Consider the following 20,829-nt stretch of genomic DNA (forward strand, 5'->3'; position numbering starts at 1 on the left):
TTGGCGGAAATTTGTAGTGACTTTTGTTGCAAATGTTGATCTAAAATCAGAGCTAGCTAGCAAGCTAGCTTTTTAAAAATGTATTTATTTTAGCATATTGGCTACACAGTCAGATCGGGAAGACCTGGGTTTGAGTCAAGAAAAACAAAATTGTCCCGTATTTAGAAAAGAAAGTTCAATGGGAAAATTGACTACAACAAAAAATGTAATATTACGTGTCGTCTGGGAAATCTAGTAAATTTAGGACTTTATTTTTGTAAATTTACAACATTTTTCTCATAAATTAATAACTTTGTTAACGTAAATTTACGACTTCATTCTCCAATGTGTGAAATGCTGATGAAATTAATTAAGTACAGGGTTCTTTTTAGTAAATTTTATGCCAAATGTCACCCCAGAAAAGGTCTGGCCCCTCCCAGTACTACAATATAGTATAGTAGTATAGTACAATATATAGTGTCCATGAACGAACATACTGTATATTTGACAACATATGCATTAATTAGATGACTCTGAGCACCCACACGCCGAGTCACGAGGCGGGGGCTCACCTCATTTTTATCCCCGCACGTCTCCAACCACCCCGCCGGTTTACCCCGCCCTCTTCCCACATCTCCGTCTCCGTCCTGATGGCAGCTTCTCACTGCATATTGCAGCGTCAGGAATCAAAATGAGTGCAAATCTCCGAGAAGAGGCACATATGGCCACCCCTCTTGCCCTCGCGTGGCTCGCTCAAGCATCCCATCCTTCACTGTGACTCACACTCCATTAGAATAACGCTCAACACCACCCCTGATGATTGGGGGGGGGGGCACTGGAGAGCACCAGGGCTGTGAAGGAGTGTTGCTTAAGATGCACCGCAAAGCACACTGGAGAGAAGAGATCTCCTTTAGAAGACAATTGAATTGATCATGTGATCAAAAGAGCCGTCAGGACATGGGCTGTACGCCCGCTACAGAAGGGTTACACGATGGAGATGCTTAGTCGTGAAAAGTCGGTAATTACGCTGTAGTCAACGGTAATCGTGTCCTCCCACTCGGTGTGCTTTTGGACAACCACACTGATCTCTGCAGCGGCAGGGGTTCCTGTGTTGGTCATTCATGGAGAACGCCAGCTAAGTAGTTGAAAAGTCGCAAAAAGGCGCCACTTTATGTTTCAAATTATTTTCAGGAATATGTTAATTAATTGTGCACAATTATTTGTGGTAGATTGTCCCCATTATTCCCCGTGCATGCGTGGGTTTTCTCCGGGTACTCCGGTTTCCTCCCACATTCCAAAAACATGCTAGGTTAATTAGCCACTCCAAATTGTCCATAGGTATGAATGTGAGTGTGAATGGTTGTTTGTCTATATGTGCCCTGTGATTGGCTGGCCACCAGTCCAGGGTGTACCCCGCCTCTCGCCCCAAGACAGCTGGGATAGGCTCCAGCATCCCGCGACCCTCGTGAGGATAAGTGGTAGTAAAATGAATGAATGAATCATTTGAGTGTTAAGTTGCTGTGTGATGAATTTAGTGCTGTTCGTAATGTGTTCTTTGAAAGATGACACAGTGTGTCAGACTGTTGACCTCTTGAGATTTTCGATGGGTTGACAATTTTTGACTCCAATTTTTTTGACTCCAAATTGTCCATAGGTATGAATGTGAGTGTGAATGGTTGTTTGTCTATATGTGCCCTGTGATTGGCTGGCCACCAGTCCAGGGTGTACCCCACCTCTCGCCCCAAGACAGCTGGGATAGGCTCCAGCATCCCGCGACGCTCGTGAGGATAAGTGGTAGTAAAATGAATGAATGAATCATTTGAGTGTTAAGTTGCTGTGTGATGAATTTAGTGCTGTTAGTAATGTGTTCTTTGAAAGATGACACAGTGTGTGAGACTGTTGACTTCTTGAGATTTTCGATGGGTTGACAATTTTTGACTCCAAATTGTCCATAGGTATGAATGTGAGTGTGAATGGTTGTTTGTCTATATGTGCCCTGTGATTGGCTGGCCACCAGTCCAGGGTGTACCCCGCCTCTCGCCCCAAGTCAGCTGGGGTAGGTTCCAGCATACCCCCGCGACCATTGTGAGGATAAGCGGTAGAAAATGAATGAATGCCCCCAGAATTAGGGTCGCGGGTATGCTGGAGCCTATCCCAGCTGACTATCTTGCGACCCTCGTGAGAATAAGCGGCATCGAAAAATGGATGGATGGCGGTAGAAAATGAATAAATGAATGAATGTCCCCATTATTAGGGTCGCGGGTATGCTGGAGCCTATCCCAGCTGACTTCGGGCCAGAGGCGGGTGATTCGCCAGCCAATCACAGGGCACATACAGACAAACAACCATTCAGTCCAGGGTGTACAAGACAGCTGGGATAGGCTCCAGCACACCCCATGTCCCTTGTGAGGATAAGCGGTAGAAAATGAATGAATGTCCCCATTATTGGGGTCGCGGGTATGCTGGAGCCTATCCTAGCTGGGATGGCGTGTTGAGTGTTTCCCAACTGAAATATTTAAACTCTTGCTTCTCGGTAACTCATGCCACTAATGTGATAGCATGTGAAAAGAGTGATCGCTCCTGTGTATTATGTATTATGTATTATGTATTATGTGCAAGTCATATAATTGCTAGTATCTGACCATGTCATGTATTCATTCACAATGGGGTAAATACCCGGATATGACTGCATGGTGTCCAGCGCTGTTTGTTCAAAGCTTATTTTTCCCTCATGCGTTCTCCTCGGGAAGATATTTATCATCATAGCAGGGCAATTTCAATGATTCCTCCAGAACAGGGAGGCTTTCTTGCCCTGATGTAGGTCAGGGATTGTTCTTAATGATCTTTGTGTTTTTCAGTCAGTGTGTCCTTGACTCTGACAGCTCTTGGCTGTCTGGAGATGGCGATACGTTGTGTGTGTGTGTGTGTATATGTGTGTGTGCTTTCAATTTTGTGTGCATTGACTCTAGAGCTATCTGGGTTTATTTATGTATGTATTTATACATGTTTGTCTCCTTATGACCCCCATGTCGTGTGAGTGTCTGTACATACAGAGGGTTTGTTGTGTGTGTGTGTGTGTGTGTGTGTGTGTGTGTGTGTGTGTGTGTGTAGAGGCACCACAGCACAAGCCCTGGCTGCACTCTCTTCAGACGTCTTGTGTGTCTCTGGTGAGTAATCAGGTAATTGATCATAGAGACAGGTAATTATTCCTGTGCCAAGCTCCTTGGCAAATGAAAAGTGCAGGGAAAAAAGCATCAGTCTCATCCAACACAGCCGGGGGTTTGAGGGGAAGAGAGGAGTAAAAAATGGAGAATAAATGGCCTTAGAAAAAGAAAGAATGGCTTAGCTGGCATGCATTTTTTTTTTTACCTACTTTGGTTTCACAGAGCCTCTTGCTACTGTGAACAACGGCAAACCCTTCAGCCATTAGAAACACCTCAGGATGTCTTTTAGAACGAGGGTGGAATTGAACCCTGGTCTCCTAGCGGTGAGGTCTGCGCGCTAACCACTCGACCGCTTTGCAGCCCTAACTCTCATTATGTCTACTATATTGGGGAATATGAGTGTAAAGTTGACTATAGGGGTGTTAGTTCATGTCTAGAGGACTCTACTAATGTTCATTTATTTTCTACCGCTTATCCGCATGAGGGTCGCGGGGGTGCTGGAGCCTATCCCAGCTGTCTTCGGGCGGGAGACTGGGGTACACCCTGGACTGGTGGCCAGCCAATCACAGGGCACATATAGACAAACAACCATTCACACTCACATTCATACCAAGGGACAATTTGGAATCGCTAATTAACCTAGCATGTTTTTGGAATGTGGGAGGAAAACCGGAGTACCCGGATAAAACCCACGCATGCACGGGGAGAACATGCAAACTCCACACAGAGATGGCCGAGGGTGGAATTGAACCCCGGTCTCTGAGCTGTGAGGTCTGCGCGCTAACCACTCGACCGCCTTGCAGCCCTAACTCTCATTATGTCTACTATATTGGGGAATATGAGTGTAAAGTTGACTATAGGGGTGTTAGTTCATGTCTAGAGGGCTCTACTAATGTTCATTCATTAATTTATTTTCTACCGCTTATCCTCACGACGGTCGCAGGGGGTGCTGGAGCCTATCCCAGCTGTCTTCGGGCGAGAGGTGGGGTACACCCTGGACTGGTGGCCAGCCAATCACAGGGCACATAGACAAACAACCATTCACACTCACATTCATACCTATGGACAATTTGGAGTCGCCAATTAACCTAGCATGTTTTTGGAATGTGAGAAGAAATCGGAGTACCTGGAGAAAACCCACACATGCACGGGGAGAACATGCAAACCGAGGGTGGAATTGAACCCTGGTCTCCTAGCTGTGAGGTCTGTGTGCTAACCACTCGCTCACCGTGCTGCCCTCTTTTTGAACAGCATAACAATAATTAGGGGTTCGTCGCTGTGTAACACGGCAAAGTGCTTTTACATGCAGAATCCCCCCTCCCTTACATGCTTACGTGTGGGTTCTCCATTGCCTGATCAATTAGGGCCATTTAGGTTTGTTCCGGAGCAGTGCCTGAACCAATCTAGCGTCCGTACAATACTTCCCCGTTTGCACTTTGCCTGGTCCGTTACGTCAGGTTCCTGCCCAGTTCCACGACTAGGAAGTGCTGCTCTTGCTGCTCGTGTTGTTGTGGAGCTCAGTGCAGGATGAAAAAAAGGAAACAAAATCTTCTGCCTTGTCCAGTTTGTCTCCTTTAATTTCATTGCCGTCTGAACCAGAAGACCTTTCCGCCCCCCCGAGGCAATCCCTCATTGTCATTCTTCATCGTTATGAGTGAGCATGCGATGCCTTTTTTTTTTTTTTTCCCGCCTCCTCTTCACTTCACTTCCCCAGGCGCCTCCTCCTCAGCACCAACACCACTCTGACTTGCACAGCGGCGGTTGCGCTCTTGTGGGTTGAAACTCCCACTGGAGGCAGACACTTATTTGGCTGCGGGATAACGCTGGATGTGTGCTGAATTAAAATGCTAAGAGCCTGGCATGAAAGCCGGAGGCCATGGGAGACTAATCAGCTGTTGAAGGGCAAATAAGCAAATAAAGGCACACGGTAAATCAAACATTCCGACTTTGACACAAACGCTTCATTAATATGAACACAAGCAAATGTTTGCCCTTGTTTGTTGCAGTGCACACTGATAAAGGCATCCGGAGAGACTCGGGGGCCAAGACCCCAAGGATGGCTTGAATGGGTGGCAGGTGAATATTCTTCTTTAAACACACTCTCTTAGATTTAGTAGTAGTAGTAGTAGTAGTAGTAAAAAGAAACATCAATAATAATCATGTTATTAGATAACCTGTGGGGCTTAGTAGAGCCCTCTAGACATGAACTAACACCCCTATAGTCAACTTTACACTCATATTCCCCAATATAGTAGACATAATGAGAGTTAAGGCTGCAAGGCGGTCGAGTGGTTAGCGCACAGACCTCACAGCTAGGAGACTAGGGTTCAATTCCACCCTCGGCCATCTCTGTGTGGAGTTTGCATGTTCTCCCCGTGCATGCGTAGGTTTTCTGCGGGTACTCCGGTTTCCTCCCACATTCCAAAAACATGCTAGGTTAATTGGCGACTCCAAATTGTCCATAAATATGAATGTGAGTGTGAATGGTTGTTTGTCTATATGTGCCCTGTGATTGGCTGGCCACCAGTCCAGGGTGTACCCCGCCTCTCGCCCGAAGGCAGCTGGGATAGGCTCCAGCACCCCCGGCGACCCTCGTGAGGAAAAGCGGTACAAAATGAATGAATGAATATTGTGTAATATAAGAGTAAAGGTGACTATAGGGGTGTTATTTCATGTCTAGAGGGCTCTAATAATAGCCAAACAGGTTTTCTATGCTGTAATTCCATTTGCATTTGAACAATATTGAAAACTTCTGAGGAAATTCACTTATCACGGTCAGCTCCAGACACATCCCCAGCATCCACCCCACCCAGTGGGGGCCAGTCCCCACAATATGGACAACCAGTACTCTAATGATGAAGTAGTAAGTTTCTATCACAGTGCATACAGTAATATTTGCAGGGGGGAGTTACAATCCGAGACCACCCGCAAATAAACGCGAGGAATTGAGAGGCTCATAAAAAATGTTTATTTTTGAAAACTCACTCAGTACGGCGAGTACTTCACGGGAACGCCGCGAGTGCATCGCACACTTAATGTCAACCGAATTGCTCCTCTGAACGAGACACCATGTACGACGCGGATGCAGAACATGCATAATGCATGAGCGTCGAGCAAGCGTTTCACGCCGCGGCGTGAGCGTCGAGCGTGTTGAGAGTATTATGGCATATTGCTCTGTGAATAATGTCATCAAACACACACATTGCATACACACACACACACACACACACACACACACTGAACAATACAGCCACCTGTAAAGTGGAAGCAGACACACTCGCATTCCGCTGCCTGGTTAGATTGCACGCAGCAAATGATAGCCGTAATGGCGTGTACCGTATAACTCAGTAACGGCGTACACAATACAAGTACATGCATTAGTAGAAATGTACACTCCGGTATTGATTAGACGGTTTTATTCAGTGTTAATAATGCCCTCATTACGCCGCGTCTTACATCTGCAACTATTTTAACACGTGTTGTTGATGACTGAGCGCTACATCGTTTTTTCCAGAGGAGCAACTTATTGGCCAGCGACTGCTTCGTTCTCATGAATATTGACTTATGGCTCATAAAATGTTAACAACATTGTTTTTTTTTTTTTTTTTCTTTTGTAGACGTGCCTGAATGAGGCTGCACGGTAAGCAATGAAGCTACGACTCGACAGCACAATACACTAAGTGCACGCGGATGCGTTACTAATGTATTCTTTATGTCATGCACGTACTGTATTTGTACAAATGAGGCTAGGTTTTGATTGACACTGTTGGACGGGGTATTGATGTTACGCTGTGTTATTGCGAGCCTCGTTTGCATTGGGGGCGCTGAGATGTGGATTCTGGTTACATTCCAGTTTTACTGTAAGAGTCGCTGGTTTATTTATTTATTTATTTATGTATTTATTTATTGACGGATTATGATCCCTCAAGGGGAAATTCAATTTATTCAACTTATTTTTGAGCCCTGACCCCGTGGTTCTTGCGGACTGGGCGGCAGTACAGCAGGGGGCAGCCCACAGCCCACAGGGGCGAGCTGCTTTTAAAATAACCGAGTCCCAAAGATCTACCTCCTTCTATAAACAGAGAGAATATACTGTATATCAGGGGTGTCAAACTCAATTTACCTGGGGGCCACTGGAGCTCGGGGTCTGGGTGAGACTGAGCCGCATCAGGTTTTCCCCCCCAAAAAACCCCAAAAAACGCATTTATTAAAAACAATTTTTTTTTTTTTTAAACTTCGCTTTGGTTCAAATTTTCCACTGTTCTCAAATATCATACTTTTTATTTTTCTACACAAAATAAAATGAAAAATAAATAAACAAATCAAGAATAAAGAAAATCAATCAATCAGTAATAAATAAATAAAAAATATAATGATAATAATAAAACGGCAAATAATAAAAACTTAAGAAACCACATATAGTTGGTGAGTAGACAAATGATTTTTTTCAGATTAAAATGAACAAAGCATTATTAGAGCCCTGTAGACATGACAAAACACGACTATAGTCACATTTATACTCTTTTTATTTACAACATATTGCGCAACTGCAGGGTCTCGAGACACATGCTAACTCGCAAACTAGATAGCTAGCCTTCTAAACGGTAGCCTTCAAGTTATTTCCTTTAAACTTAAATAGCCAAAAACTTACCACTTCCACACGGATAGGGAGGATAACTATTAACAGTTATTTAACCTTTAACATGAACATGAATCAAACGTAATAATTTTTTCTGGGTACATGATACCATACAGCATCCATATTAAACTTTCATATCACTTTTCATATCAAACGAGTGTCCTGCGGGCCACATTTGGCCCGCGGGCCGCGTGTTTGAGACCCCTGCTGTATGTTAAATTTCAGAGGGGTGTGTCCCGTTCACTCTGGAACCCGCGGGTTGCCGACCCCTGGTCTAATGGCTAACATACAGTAGCATAGCGGCTAGCCTACCTGTGGCGTCTTCAGTTGATAACCTACTAGGCAGTCCCACGGCCCTCGCGGCCCACTGGTGCAAAACTCAAACTGTCTTGCGGCCCCATAGTTGGCCCTTGAGGCCCATGTTTGGGCCCCCAACCCTCAGGTTAAGAATCACTGCTCCTCTTTTGATGTATACTTCGGTGACGGCGCTGATGGTGGAATCACTTCCCACGGCGAGGACCGTAGGCTTGCAGCTGCATGGCGATCGGGTCTCCAGTCGATCAGCCGGAGGAGCAGAGGGGGGTGGAGGGGCACGGGCCCCCGGAGCCCCCTCCATCCCGCACAGCCCTCAATTAAACAATTAGGCGCACAGGCCTGCTCTAATTGGAAACATGGCCGGTCCTGCTGTACCAGGGGCTCCTTGACACCAACAGCCCTTAAGCTGCCCTTTCCCTGCCTCCCGGCGTGCCCTTGAGCTGAACTCCGACATCCCCATTGATCTCCGTCTCATTACACCCAACCACCAATCCCCATCCCCCCCCACCGCCCAGCCGCCATCTTTTCTCCTTTCACACATTCTTTAACCAAACTGACAGACCTGAACAATGCCAATATTCGGTTTTACAAAAGAGACCCAATTCAGTGTCGCATCTTAGTCCGCACTGCAGGCAATAAGTCAGACTTGGTTCCCAGTTGGACTCCACCAGGACTGACCTTTGGCACCGTTTATGGACAGACGGCGCAGTTTTGAGGCGCAGTCACGCCATTGAGCGGATCCACTTTGATGGCTGCAGGATTTCTTGGCTTTCTGCCTTTTGCAGTTGATGTGGTCCTGCTGGCTTCATGGGTCCAAGATCTTCAACTCTCAAGTTTCAAACGAGAAAGGGTGCAGTGCCGTCTCCTTGTCGGGGATGGGATCCTGTCCCAAGTGACGGAGTCTAAGTACGACAAGGTCTCGTTCAGGAGTGACTGATAGATTGGTGCGACGTCTTCACTGATGCGGACTCTGCATCAGTCCGTTGTGGTGTAGGGTCCTACCCTCACCCACGGTCATGAGGGTAGGTCAGGGTCTTAGGTCAGAGGAGCGACCAGAAGGACAAGATCACAGGCATCTGGTCAGGATGCCTCCCTGGTGTGGGAGTCTCAGGGGAAGACCCAGGACACGTCGGAGAGACTATGTCTCTCAACTGGCCTGGCAGGCAACGGCCTTGGGATTTGCCGGATGGAGCTGGACCAAGTAGCCGGGGAGAGGGAAGTCTGAATCCACTGCACCAACGACCCAACCTCGGGTAAGCGGGAAGAAGACGGATGGGAAAAATTCAGACGCACTGAGTAATTCCGAAGCAAGTTTTTCGGATGAGGTCAGTGGTTTGCTGATGACAAACCGCGGTGTCACAGAGGAATGCTGGGCATGCTGTTGCCCGTCACCCGGGTCGGTCTCTTGACACCGGGCCAGTTTTACAGTTTTGCTGACTGCTGCTTTTGATGGAAGTCATTCCGACAATTATCTCATTTGTTCTCTCTCCGCTGTCGAGAAGCTCTACTCTCAGCCTTCTTCATCCCGGTGACAGGCAGGGGCGGCGGGGGCGGCGGGGGCGGGGGGGAGCGGCGGACATTTCATTAGCGCTCAGTTCATATTGAATGTATTAATTCTATGCTGGTTCTGCAGGGTGAAAGGCTGTTTTTTTTGCCCCTACGGACACATTTCCTTCCATCTACTCGGAATGGGTGGAAAATCATGAAAGTGGGATGAGGGAGCGGAGGAAGGGATGTGTGGTGAAAGAGAGGAAGAATAGCAACCACAGCTGAATGATGAAAAGCTGACATTCATTCATTCATTCACATATAGACAAACAACCATTCACACTCACATTCATACCTATGGACAATTTGGAGTTGCCAATTAACCTAGCATGTTTTTGGAATGTGGGAGGAAACCGGAGTACCCGGAGAAAACCCACGCATGCACGGGGAGAACATGCAAACTCCACGCAGAGATGGCCGAGGGTGGAATTGAACCCCGGTCTCCTAGCTGTGAGGTCTGTGCGCTAACCACTCAACCGCCTTGCAGCCCTAACTCTCATTATGTCTACTATATTGGGGAATATGAGTGTAAAGTTGACTATAGGGGTGTTAGTTAATGTCTAGAGGGCTCTACTAATGTTCATTCATTCATTCATTTTCTACTGCTTTTCCTCACGAGGGTGGCGGGGGGTGCTGGAGCCTATCCCGGCTGTCTTCGGGCGAGAGGCGTAGTACTAGAAAGTATTTTGTCAGAAAGTATTTGGTACGTAATTTAGCAAATTGAGCAAATTCTACTTTTTTTGCACGATGTTGGTGTTTGTGGCTGACAAAATGGATCGAGGCGCTCTCATTTTAAAGATCAACAACACGTATATGTGTATTATAGGGGATGTGGAGAGGGGGGGGTTTATTTGAACAAAGAGTCTGGTATTATCCCCTTCTCATTTGCAGAGGCTAAGAGTGGGATATTGCCACTTAGCCTCAGTAAACACGAGTCATGCTGCTGAACTCTAGACCTCGGAGAGGTGTGCTCTTAACTGCCGGATGCCTCAGCCGTGTCTGCAAGTGAAAGGAAAACAGCTCTTATCCCCCGGGTGGTCAATTTTATTGATTGAGAGAAGGCTTTATAAATATGTCACATGATTCCCGTTATCTAAGTGGCTGTGTTTTTCACGGCGTATTGTGACTTGTGGATAGAAAGATACACAGCTGACAGGTAGGGGTTGTAAATCTCTTAGCGATAGATGAGTCCATTCGCAGTATTTGATCAGTTTCAATACGATTCTACGGTTAGAGTTGGACCTTTTATATATTCATTCATTCATTTTCTACCGTTTTTCCTCACAAGGGTCACAGGCGGTGCTGGAGCCTATCCCAGCTGTCTTCGGTGGCGAGAGGCGGGGTACACCCTGGACCGGTGGCCAGCCAATCACAGTGCAGATATAGACAAACAACCATTCACACTCACATTCATACCTATGGACAATTTGGAGTAAAAAAAAAAAATTGGGAGTCAAAAATTGTCAACCCGTCGAAAATCTCAAGAGGCCAACAGTCTGACACACTGTGTCATCTTTCAAAGAACACATTACTAACAGCACTAAATTCATCACACAGCAACTTAACACTCAAATTATTCATTCATACATTCATTCATTTTCTACCGCTTATCCTCACGAGAGTCGCGGAGGTGCTGGAGCCTATCCCAGTTGTCTTCGGGGCTGAGAGGCGGGGTACACCCTGGACCGGTGGCCAGCCAATCACAGGGCACATATAGACAAACAACCATTCACACTCACATTCATACCTATGGACAATTTGGAGTCGCTAATTAGCCTAGCATGTTTTTTTTGGAATGTGGGAGGAAACCGGAGTACCCGGAGAAAACCCACGCATGCACAGGGAGAACATGCAAACCGAGGGTGGAATCGAACTCCGGTCTCCTAGCTGTGAGGTCTGCGTGCTAACCACTCGACCTCCGTGCAGCTGAACTTTTATAACGTTAAACCTTAATTCACACATCTTTTGGGGGGATAAATATCAATATTCCTTTTCTTTCCCAGGGTTAGTCACACAAGAGTGAGTCGAACGGCCCAAAAGAGTCGTTGTCAACTTCAAATTACTTTTCATTCACACGTGTCCAACGTTACAGAGATGTGTCGCGATACGAGTCGCCACGAATGGCGGTCTATTGTACAAAAGATAACAAAAAGGTGGAGATAATTGATAGAAAACCACGAGCGCTCACGATAGTAATCTGGTACACACATTAGTTTCTCGTGTCTCCTATGACAACTGCGCTCCTCGACTGCTCTATTTGGCTTAACATTCTTACTGAAGATCGTATCGCGCTACTATTGTTTTTCACATCAAGTGGAGCGAAGATAAAAGATGGCAGTCGCTGTAAGTGATTACCATTCATATTCTTGGTTGGGGAGATTTAAGCTCGGGAAAGCCGCTCAACGCCTCAACCAGGATGAGATGAAACCACAAAGCTGATATTGTGGGGGCCGTCGAGATTGCTCAATAGCAGCACAAAGTCGCCATTGTGCAGTGCGCTCATGATGGCATTGTTTACAGTATGCGTTTAAGAGGCATCGTTCGTTCATGACATCATTTACATCTGGGGTCTCAAACTCAATTTACTCGGGGGGCCACTGGAGCTCGGGTCTGGGTGAGGCTGGGCCGCATCAGGTTTTCCAAAAAAAAACCAAAAAAAAAACGCATTTATTAAAAACAAAAAATTAAAAAAATTCAAATTTTCTACAAGAAAAGCTCTGATAAAACATTCCACTGTTCTCAAATATCTTACTTTTTATTTTTCTGCACAAAATAAGATGAAAAATAAATAAACAAACCAAGAATAAAGAAAATCAATCAGTAATAAATAAATATAATAATAATAAAACGGCAAATAATAAAAACTTAAGAAACCACATATAGTTGGTGGGTAGACAAATGATTTTTTTCGGATTAAAATGAACAAAGCATTATTAGAGCCCTGTAGACATGACAAAACACGACTATAGTCACATTTATACTCTTTTTATTTACAACATATTGCGCAACTGCAGGGTCTTGTGACACATGCTAACTCGCAAACTAGAGAGCTAGCGACCTAAACGGTAGCCTCCAAGTTATTTCCTTTAAACTTAAATAGCCAAAAACTTACCACTTCCACACGGATAGGGAGGATAACTATTAACAGTTATTTAACCTTTAACATGAACATTAATCAAACGTAATAATTTTTTATGGGTACATGATACCATACAGCATCCATATCAAACTTGCGCGGGCCGCACTAGCATTAAACTTTCATATCAAGGCGGGGGGCCTCAAACTTGTGTCCTGCGGGCCACATTTGGCCCGCGGGCCGCGTGTTTGAGACCCCTGGTTTAAACACAGATGAGGGAAATTACAAGGTCCCGCTTGTAAACAAAATACTAAGTAATTCTAATTGACTTTACAGTTTATAAGTAAAAGAAGCATATATATTTGTATTTAATTTAACACACCAGGTAATGAATGACAGGAGGTTTGATAACAGATTTGGCATTTTAACTCCAAATGGTCATTTTTCACTGAATGTACAGTATATTATGAATAATTACATAACCGTACAGTTTGTTGTCAAAAGACTGAGCAATCGCAAAGTGCAACACCGCATGCGCTAGGTGGTGCACTGTGTAAGTGAGCAACTTTATTGGATGTGATATTTAGTATCAAAATCTGTTGCTCAGTAGCGCCACTTGCGCCGGTCTAGTGGCAACACATACCAGCCCTGTGTTGTTAAAGCACTCATGACCGTGACACTGTCAGGTTACCCGTACTCGGAACGGAAATTCCTATTGAGGCTTTCAAAATAAAACATTTATCGTCGCTTACATTTCCGAGAGACCTCCCCAAGTCACAAACACCTTAATGAAACCAGACAAGTTGGGTTAAATTGTTAAATATTGTTAAATTATGTATTTTTGATAATTTACTTCAAAAGAATGAGGCGACACAAGATTCGAAAGCATGTTAACCGGAAGCTGGAGTACATTGTTCACGTCGGTGTGCCGGAACGTCAGAGAGCTTGACAAATCTTTGACCACAAATGAGCCAATCGGCTGTGGAAGGCAGAGTTGTCCCTGTGGCCGCCATTAAAGAAAGGAATCCATGAATTCAAATGGAAACCAACAGGAACAGAGACAAGAAATCATGATCGAAATCATTGAAAGAGTTTAGGCCGATGCCATTTTTAGAGGCTTTTACGGGATGCACGTCGCTTTTAGAATGGATTTTGCCGTGGAGGAGTAAGACGGAATATTTTTTATTTTTTAAGCAGAGACCGTTTTAGGGGGAGGGGGGAGTTGCTTCTTTGCTCTCTTTTTCTTTTTTTTGTTTTATGAACATTTATCGCCTCCTGGAAATTGATTGAACTTGGGTGCTTTTGAGATGTCGACCTAAAGATCATCATAGCTTTTTTTTTTTTCATCCGCTTTTTACCCCGGCGGGGGAACTGCGGTGGGAAGGTTGTTAAATTAACTCTCCTTCAGCCAAATGTTAGAAAAAATTATTACTCGCTGATTAAGCTTCTCAAGAGAAAACAAACACAAATCTAAAATTGCCTTTTTATTTCCCGGGAAGTGAAACGATGGAGAGTTGGACCTCGGAGTGAAGAAGGATGAGTTCTTGTTTTGTACCGAACGGGGCCAGCTTGGAGGATTGCCATTCCAATCTATTCTGTCTGGTAAGAGATTTAAAACTAAAGGAAAGCAGCCATTTTTAACTAGCTGAGCAGCGGCTAAGCTAACGTTAGCCTCGGAGGCATCACTTGATAGCAGCTTAGCTAGGGCTTACGGCCCGTCGGCTGACATCATTTTCCCCCCCACATCGTTTCAAAGATTTCCCCACTCGGATAAACATGACAATATAACGTAACATTTTAGTAAACACCTGCTCTTTATCATGTGTCGAACTGTTAGCATCCGCTCTAGTAGTTTTCCCCCCTCATTCGGATAACGTCATGCGTGTTGTGTTGTTATTTACCGTACTTCCTAAAGTAAACATGGCAACAAATTGTTTATGAGCATGGAAACGAATGGCGCCTCTTACACGGTAAAAGTGTCGCAAGTTTTGTTTTCTCCTCCTTTTCGCTTTGAAATGTTTGTTGTTATGTACTACTCTGGTACACTTTTGAGTAAGTAACAAGTTGAAGTGAGAAACAGCATTGCTTGTGGAATTTTTTTTATTTGTTTTTATTTATTTTTTTGCACTGCTGAGGGAGTGCCTGTCAAAACTCGCTGAGCTCATCGCTTTAAACCAGAAACCTGCAACATAGTTTTGTTTGTTACCCACTCTATTAACTTGCATTATGTTTGGTTAAGTGGCTTCATCTCCTCCAGATTCTTAATTCACACCAAACTGGACTCAAGAGGCCCCAGGCCGGTTATATAATCTTTGGCATGTATTTCTGGACAGTACAAACATCCAGTTTGCTTACACTTCTTTCGAATGCTAAACGCTACTGGGAGTTGTCTTTTTGGCATCCAATGTGTTTATCTGTCTCACTGTATCTCTCTCTTCCCCCCCCCCTCCTCATCTCTTGTTATAAGTTGTGGCAACGTGTTGTCAGTTGACATTAGCCTAAATAGCTGACCGGGGTGCTCATTGGTTGGAAAGTGCACGATTGAGGACAAATTGCAAGGTGCTGCTGTCTGGCTCGCATCATAACAATCATCCGTGTCTGTTTGTTTTTGCGTCTAATTGACTTCGGTTGCTGCCGCGAATGTGGTTGGACGCTGGTGTCTTTTTAGACAAATTACATGCGAAATAGCAGGGGTCTCAAACTCAATTTACCTGGGGGGGCCACTGGAGCTAGGGTCTGGGCAAGGCTGGGGCCGCATCAGGTTTTCCAAAAAAAAAAAAAAAAACGCATTTATTAAAAACAGAAAAATATACAAACTTTTTCAGTGCTTTGGTTTCCGATTTTCTACAAGAAAAGCTCTGATAAAACATTCCACTGTTCTCAAATATCTTACTTTTTATTTTTCTGCACAAAATAAGATGAAAAATAAATAAACAAATCAAGAATAAAGAACATCAATCAATCAGTAACAAATAAATATAATAATAATAATAATAAAACGGCAAATAATAAAAACTTAAGAAACCACATATAGTTGGTGGGTAAACAAATTATTTTTTTCAGATTAAAATGAACAAAGCATTATTAGAGCCCTGTAGACATGACAAAACACGACTATAGTCACATTTATACTCTTTTTATTTACAACATATTGCGCAACTGCAGGGTCTTGAGACACATGCTAACTCGCAAACTAGAGAGCTAGCCACCTAAACGGTAGCCTTCAAGTTATTTCCTTTCAACTTAAATAGCCAAAAACTTACCACTTCCACACGGATAGGGAGGATAACTATTAACAGTTATTTAACCTTTAACATGAACATTAATCAAACGTAGTAATTGTTTCTGGGTACATGATACCATACAGCATCCATATCAAACTAACATTAAACTTTTATATCAAGGCGGGGGCCTCAAACTAGTGTCTTGCGGGCCACATTTGGCTCGCGGGCCGCATGTTTGAGACCCCTGCCTTAAGGATTCCCCATGGGCAAGTAATTTTTGTTTTAAATGTAGAGCCCTGATATATTACAATTTAGTCATGTCTGTACGATAATTTATTTTTTAATGTCAAATACAACTCAGGTATACAAGAACGCAAGGTACATTCATGTACATCGGGTCAATATTATGTGTATCAGTGTTTTCCAAACGCTGATCCATACCAAAAACACACAAACGCCATGAAACAAGAAAATGCTGCAAACATTTGAGGGATTCCCGTCTTTATTTTGCATAATTTCTGCGTTTGGAGCATTTGGACGCTGTTTGCCCCATTTCGCCCACCCGAATTTTACCACACCGCTTCTAAAATGTCCATAATTCCTAGTCTCTCTGTTCGATTCTGCCGGGGCGTGTGGCGTGCACTCAACTTTTATAATAGCAATGTTTATGACAGCACTTGAAGGCAGCGCTGGATACAGTGGGCAGGCGAGGTCCAGGCTGGTGGATGCCTGTCTGGCTGACATTTTCCTGTACGCTGAGACTAAGCATAACACCACTACTGTTATGACTCACTCACAGAACACACTCTGCTTTGTGGTTTTATGGTGAAAGAATGCATACACACATTGCGGTTGTTTTTCCCCTCCTTTTTAGCGAACACTTTTTTTTTTTTTTTTTTTTAATAGGGCTGGATATAACGGTACTTGTTGCAAAGCGGTCTTGTTGTGATTAACTCGGCGTGTCAGCTGACTTTGCTGTTTGTAGAATGAGATAGATTGTGCCAAAGTAGTTGTTTGACCCGTCAGGAAGGAAGGAAGCACGACCTGCTTGTTGATCGCCGCGCTTTCATTAACAGTGAAACCTCTCAGGTTTGAACACGTCATGTTCTGGGATGATTTTTTGCTCCACAGTCATAAAACGTCTAATAACTGTACGTGCAATGTTTTGAAGTAATATTTAAAAAAGTGCAATAATGTGCCAACCACATGTAATTGACATATTATAAACATGTTAAAGTTTCACTTCAAACTCCAAGTTGGAAAATAAACAAAATAATATACGGTCGTCCATCAGTTGTAGTGGTTACTTAGTTCCAGACCCAAAAGCCTTAGAGCAGGGGTCTGGGCAAGGCTGGGCCGCATCAGGTTTTCCAAAAAACAAACAAACACATTTATTAAAAACAGAAAAATATACAAACTTTTTCAGTGCTTTGGTTCCGATTTTCTACAATAAAAGCTCTGATAAAACATTCCACTGTTCTCAAATATCTTACTTTTTATTTTTCTGCACAAAATAAGATGAAAAATAAATAAACAAATCAAGAATAAAGAAAATCAATCAATCAGTAATAAATAAATATAATAATAATAAAACAGCAAATAATAAAAACTTAAGAAACCACATATAGTTGGTGGGTAGACAAATGATTTTTTTCAGATTAAAATGAACAAAGCATTATTAGAGCCCTGTAGACATGACAAAACACGACTATAGTCACATTTATACTCTTTTTATTTACAACATATTGCGCAACTGCAGGGTCTTGAGACACACGCTAACTCGCAAACTAGAGAGCTAGCGACCTAAACGGTAGCCTCCAAGTTATTTCCTTTCAACTTAAATAGCCAAAAACTTACCACTTCCACACGGATAGGGAGCATAACTAACAGTTATTTAACCTTTAACATGAACATGAATCAAATGTAATAATTTTTTCTGGGTACATGATACCATACAGCATCCATATCAAACTTGCGCGGGCCGCACTAACATTAAACTCTCATATCAAGGCGGGGGCCTCAAACTAGTGTCCTGCCCGCGGGCCGTGTGTTTGAGACCCCTGCCTTAGAGGATTCAGTGTTACTAAATCACATTTTTTTTGTAGTCCGAGCTTAGAAAACTTATTTATGTGTCTTTCATTGTGGGGACTCGGGGCAGCCGCTAGCTATTGAGCCAATTTTTTCGAAACTCAAAAAGCAGACATCTTACCACTTCCACCCGTCATGGGAGGATAACCTTATTTTCACTCTATTATCTTATTTTCATGCCATAGCTGACTTCAAGCAATTTTAAGGCACTATAATGCATCATTACTGCCGCCTAGCGACCAGAATACGACATATTACTTGTATTTCAATATGATTTGACTAACAGCGATCATTTATTAATTCATTAGTTTCTCATATAGCATGGGAGCGATAATCGAACCGCAATATTTAAAGGTATAGACGATAATTACACTATTAAACACTGAAAAGAGCCACAACAAGGAGGCTGAAGGGCCGCGAATTGTCTACCCCTAGTCCTGGCCCGAACCGATTAACTCAATTAATCGAAACATCAAGCTTCAGATTAATCGGCTAAGAAAGTAATCTCCTGTTGCAGCCCGACTAACATGATGAGCTTGTTGCCACTTTAGAGACATGATGTTTTTTTCCCACATCTGAATTCTCCTAAAGCTAAAATGCAAGCGAGCGCTGGTCTGTTTTCATGTTTTGGAAAACAAGAGGAGACTAGAGCTTGGTAAAAAAAAAAAAAAAAAAAAAAAAAGAGGGGCAACCGTGACACAATTCGGGGCTGGTGTCATCTCTAAACGCAGGAAGGCAGCTGTTCCCCACTGAGCTTTGCAGCAAAGTGAAGGTGAGCAGCTGACACAATTCCGGGGGTCGCAACCCTTAAAATATGTGCCGCTTTTGGAAAACTCAACTCAGTGGATTTGGTTCTATATTCCCACCTTTTTAACCACGGTAGCAAGGGGGGGGGTAGCTGGATTTTTACAAAACCAAACATAACATGTACACTAGGGTGCATAAAAAAACCACAATTATTAAATTTTGATATGTCTGGGTACTAAAAGTGTTCCGATATATGTAGAAACAACACATACAAAATATTTTTTCCAATACATGATTATTTAGGGGGGCCGCCATACATCTGTTTTTGTGGACTAAAGTAGTGAACAGTTCAATGGTTGCCATGGAGATTTGGGGTGAGAACTCTGAGGTGATCTTTATGTTTTTGTTGGTATTTATGCTCCTATTACATATTACTAGCAAATTTGTGGTTTTGTCTTTGTAATTTGAATGATTTGTAGTCATATTTATAGGTATTTAGTGCATATTGCCTCTCCTGTAGCTAACATTAGCTAGCTACAGTTTGCTAATGACAGTTAGCTAATAGCTGAGCAAGCATAACATCAACAACATTAATATATAGTAGACAGTATTACTGATGCCTCATATTTATTGAGAGTGGTACTGTAGTCCTACATCTTAGAGGCCACAGAAGCTCGGGTCTGGGCGAGACTGGGCCGCATCAGGTTTTCCAAAAAAACAAAACAAAACAAAAAAAAAACGCATTTATTAAAAACTGAAAAATTAATAAACTTTGCTTTGGTTTCGATTTTCTACAAGAAAAGCTCTGATAAAACATTCCACTGTTCTCAAATATCTTAATTTTTATTTTTCTACACAAAATAAGATGAAAAATAAATAAACAAATCAAGAATAAAGAAAATCAATCAATCAGTAATAAATATAATAATAATAATAATAATAAAATGGCAAATAATAAAAACTTAAGAAACCACATATAGTTGGTGGGTAGACAAATGATTTTTTTCCGATTAAAATGAACAAAGCATTATTAGAGCCCTGTAGACATGACAAAACACGACTATAGTCACATTTATACTCTTTTTATTTACAACATATTGCGCAACTGCAGGGTCTTGAGACACATGCTAACTCGCAAACTAGAGAGTTAGCCACCTAAACGGTAGCCTTCAAGTTATTTCCTTTAAACTTAAATAGCCAAAAACTTACCACTTCCACACGGATAGGGAGGATAACTATTAACAGTTATTTAACCTTTAACATGAACATGAATCAAACGTAATAATTTTTTCTGGGTACATGATACCATACAGCATCCATATCAAACTTGTGTGGGCAGCACTAACATTAAACTTTCATATCAAGGCGGGGGCCTCAAAGTAGTGTCCTGTGGGCCACATTTGGCCCACGGGACGCGTGTTTGAGACCCTTGCTTTTTTTTTTTACAAACGTTTATGTGTGAGGCGGCACGCCTAAATCTCAATGGATTTCCTCAAACTTTGCAAAAGACATTTTTTATGTTCATTAGAAAAAAAAATGGAATGCCAGCCAATTGATATTATGAATTTAAAATTTCCCATTCAAATTCGACGCACCCTAATGTACACATACAAAGACGTTTATGGGAAATCGCTGTGTAAAATCGCGGTGCCGAAGATGATTGGAAACGACCTCATTTCCAGTCTTCTCTGTTGTCTTATTTGAGTGAACTTGCTTTGCGTAATGCCTACCCAAATGAAACTAGATTGAATCTTGAAGTACACGAGGCTGTGTGTGTGTGTCTGTGTGTGTGTCTGTGTGTGTGTGTATACTCGACAGGGATCCCGATGTTGCCTTATCCTTCAAAATCAGGCTCAGCAGGTTTAGCGTCATTTAAATGAAGCGTCCGTGCCGCTTTCAAGCTGCTCCGGTGTCCTCGTTTCACGTTGGTCTCAACATTCAAGCGCTCTTTACACAGGGGTCGTGACCCTTAGTGTTCCAGCAACCCAGCACATTAAATAAGTCAGTAATTCAGGCTTAAAATGTCAAGGAACCGCAGTAGTACTTTGC

At 43.1% G+C, this 20,829-nt stretch overlaps 1 protein-coding gene across 2 annotated transcripts in view; it reads left to right on the forward strand.

Annotated features, from left to right (window-relative positions):
• The first annotated feature begins 13,531 nt into the window (after nucleotides 1-13,531).
• med13a (mediator complex subunit 13a) overlaps nucleotides 13,532-20,829 on the forward strand; it is an 84,389-nt gene continuing 77,091 nt past the window's right edge. Inside the window, exons 1-2 of one of the 2 annotated variants that reach the window (XM_078788011.1) lie at nucleotides 13,532-14,135; nucleotides 14,221-14,323. In XM_078788011.1, the coding sequence (XP_078644137.1) occupies nucleotides 14,258-14,323 (66 nt within the window). In that variant the 5' untranslated portion in view covers nucleotides 13,532-14,135; nucleotides 14,221-14,257. The remainder of the gene's footprint in view (nucleotides 14,136-14,220; nucleotides 14,324-20,829) is intronic. The other variant, XM_078788010.1, reaches the window with a different exon arrangement.

The sequence above is a fragment of the Doryrhamphus excisus genome, linkage group LG21 (genome assembly GCF_037039965.1).
Source record: "Doryrhamphus excisus strain RoL-2023G ecotype Guam linkage group LG21, RoL_Dexc_Guam_v1.1, whole genome shotgun sequence".
In the NCBI taxonomy this organism is placed as follows: domain Eukaryota; kingdom Metazoa; phylum Chordata; class Actinopteri; order Syngnathiformes; family Syngnathidae; genus Doryrhamphus; species Doryrhamphus excisus.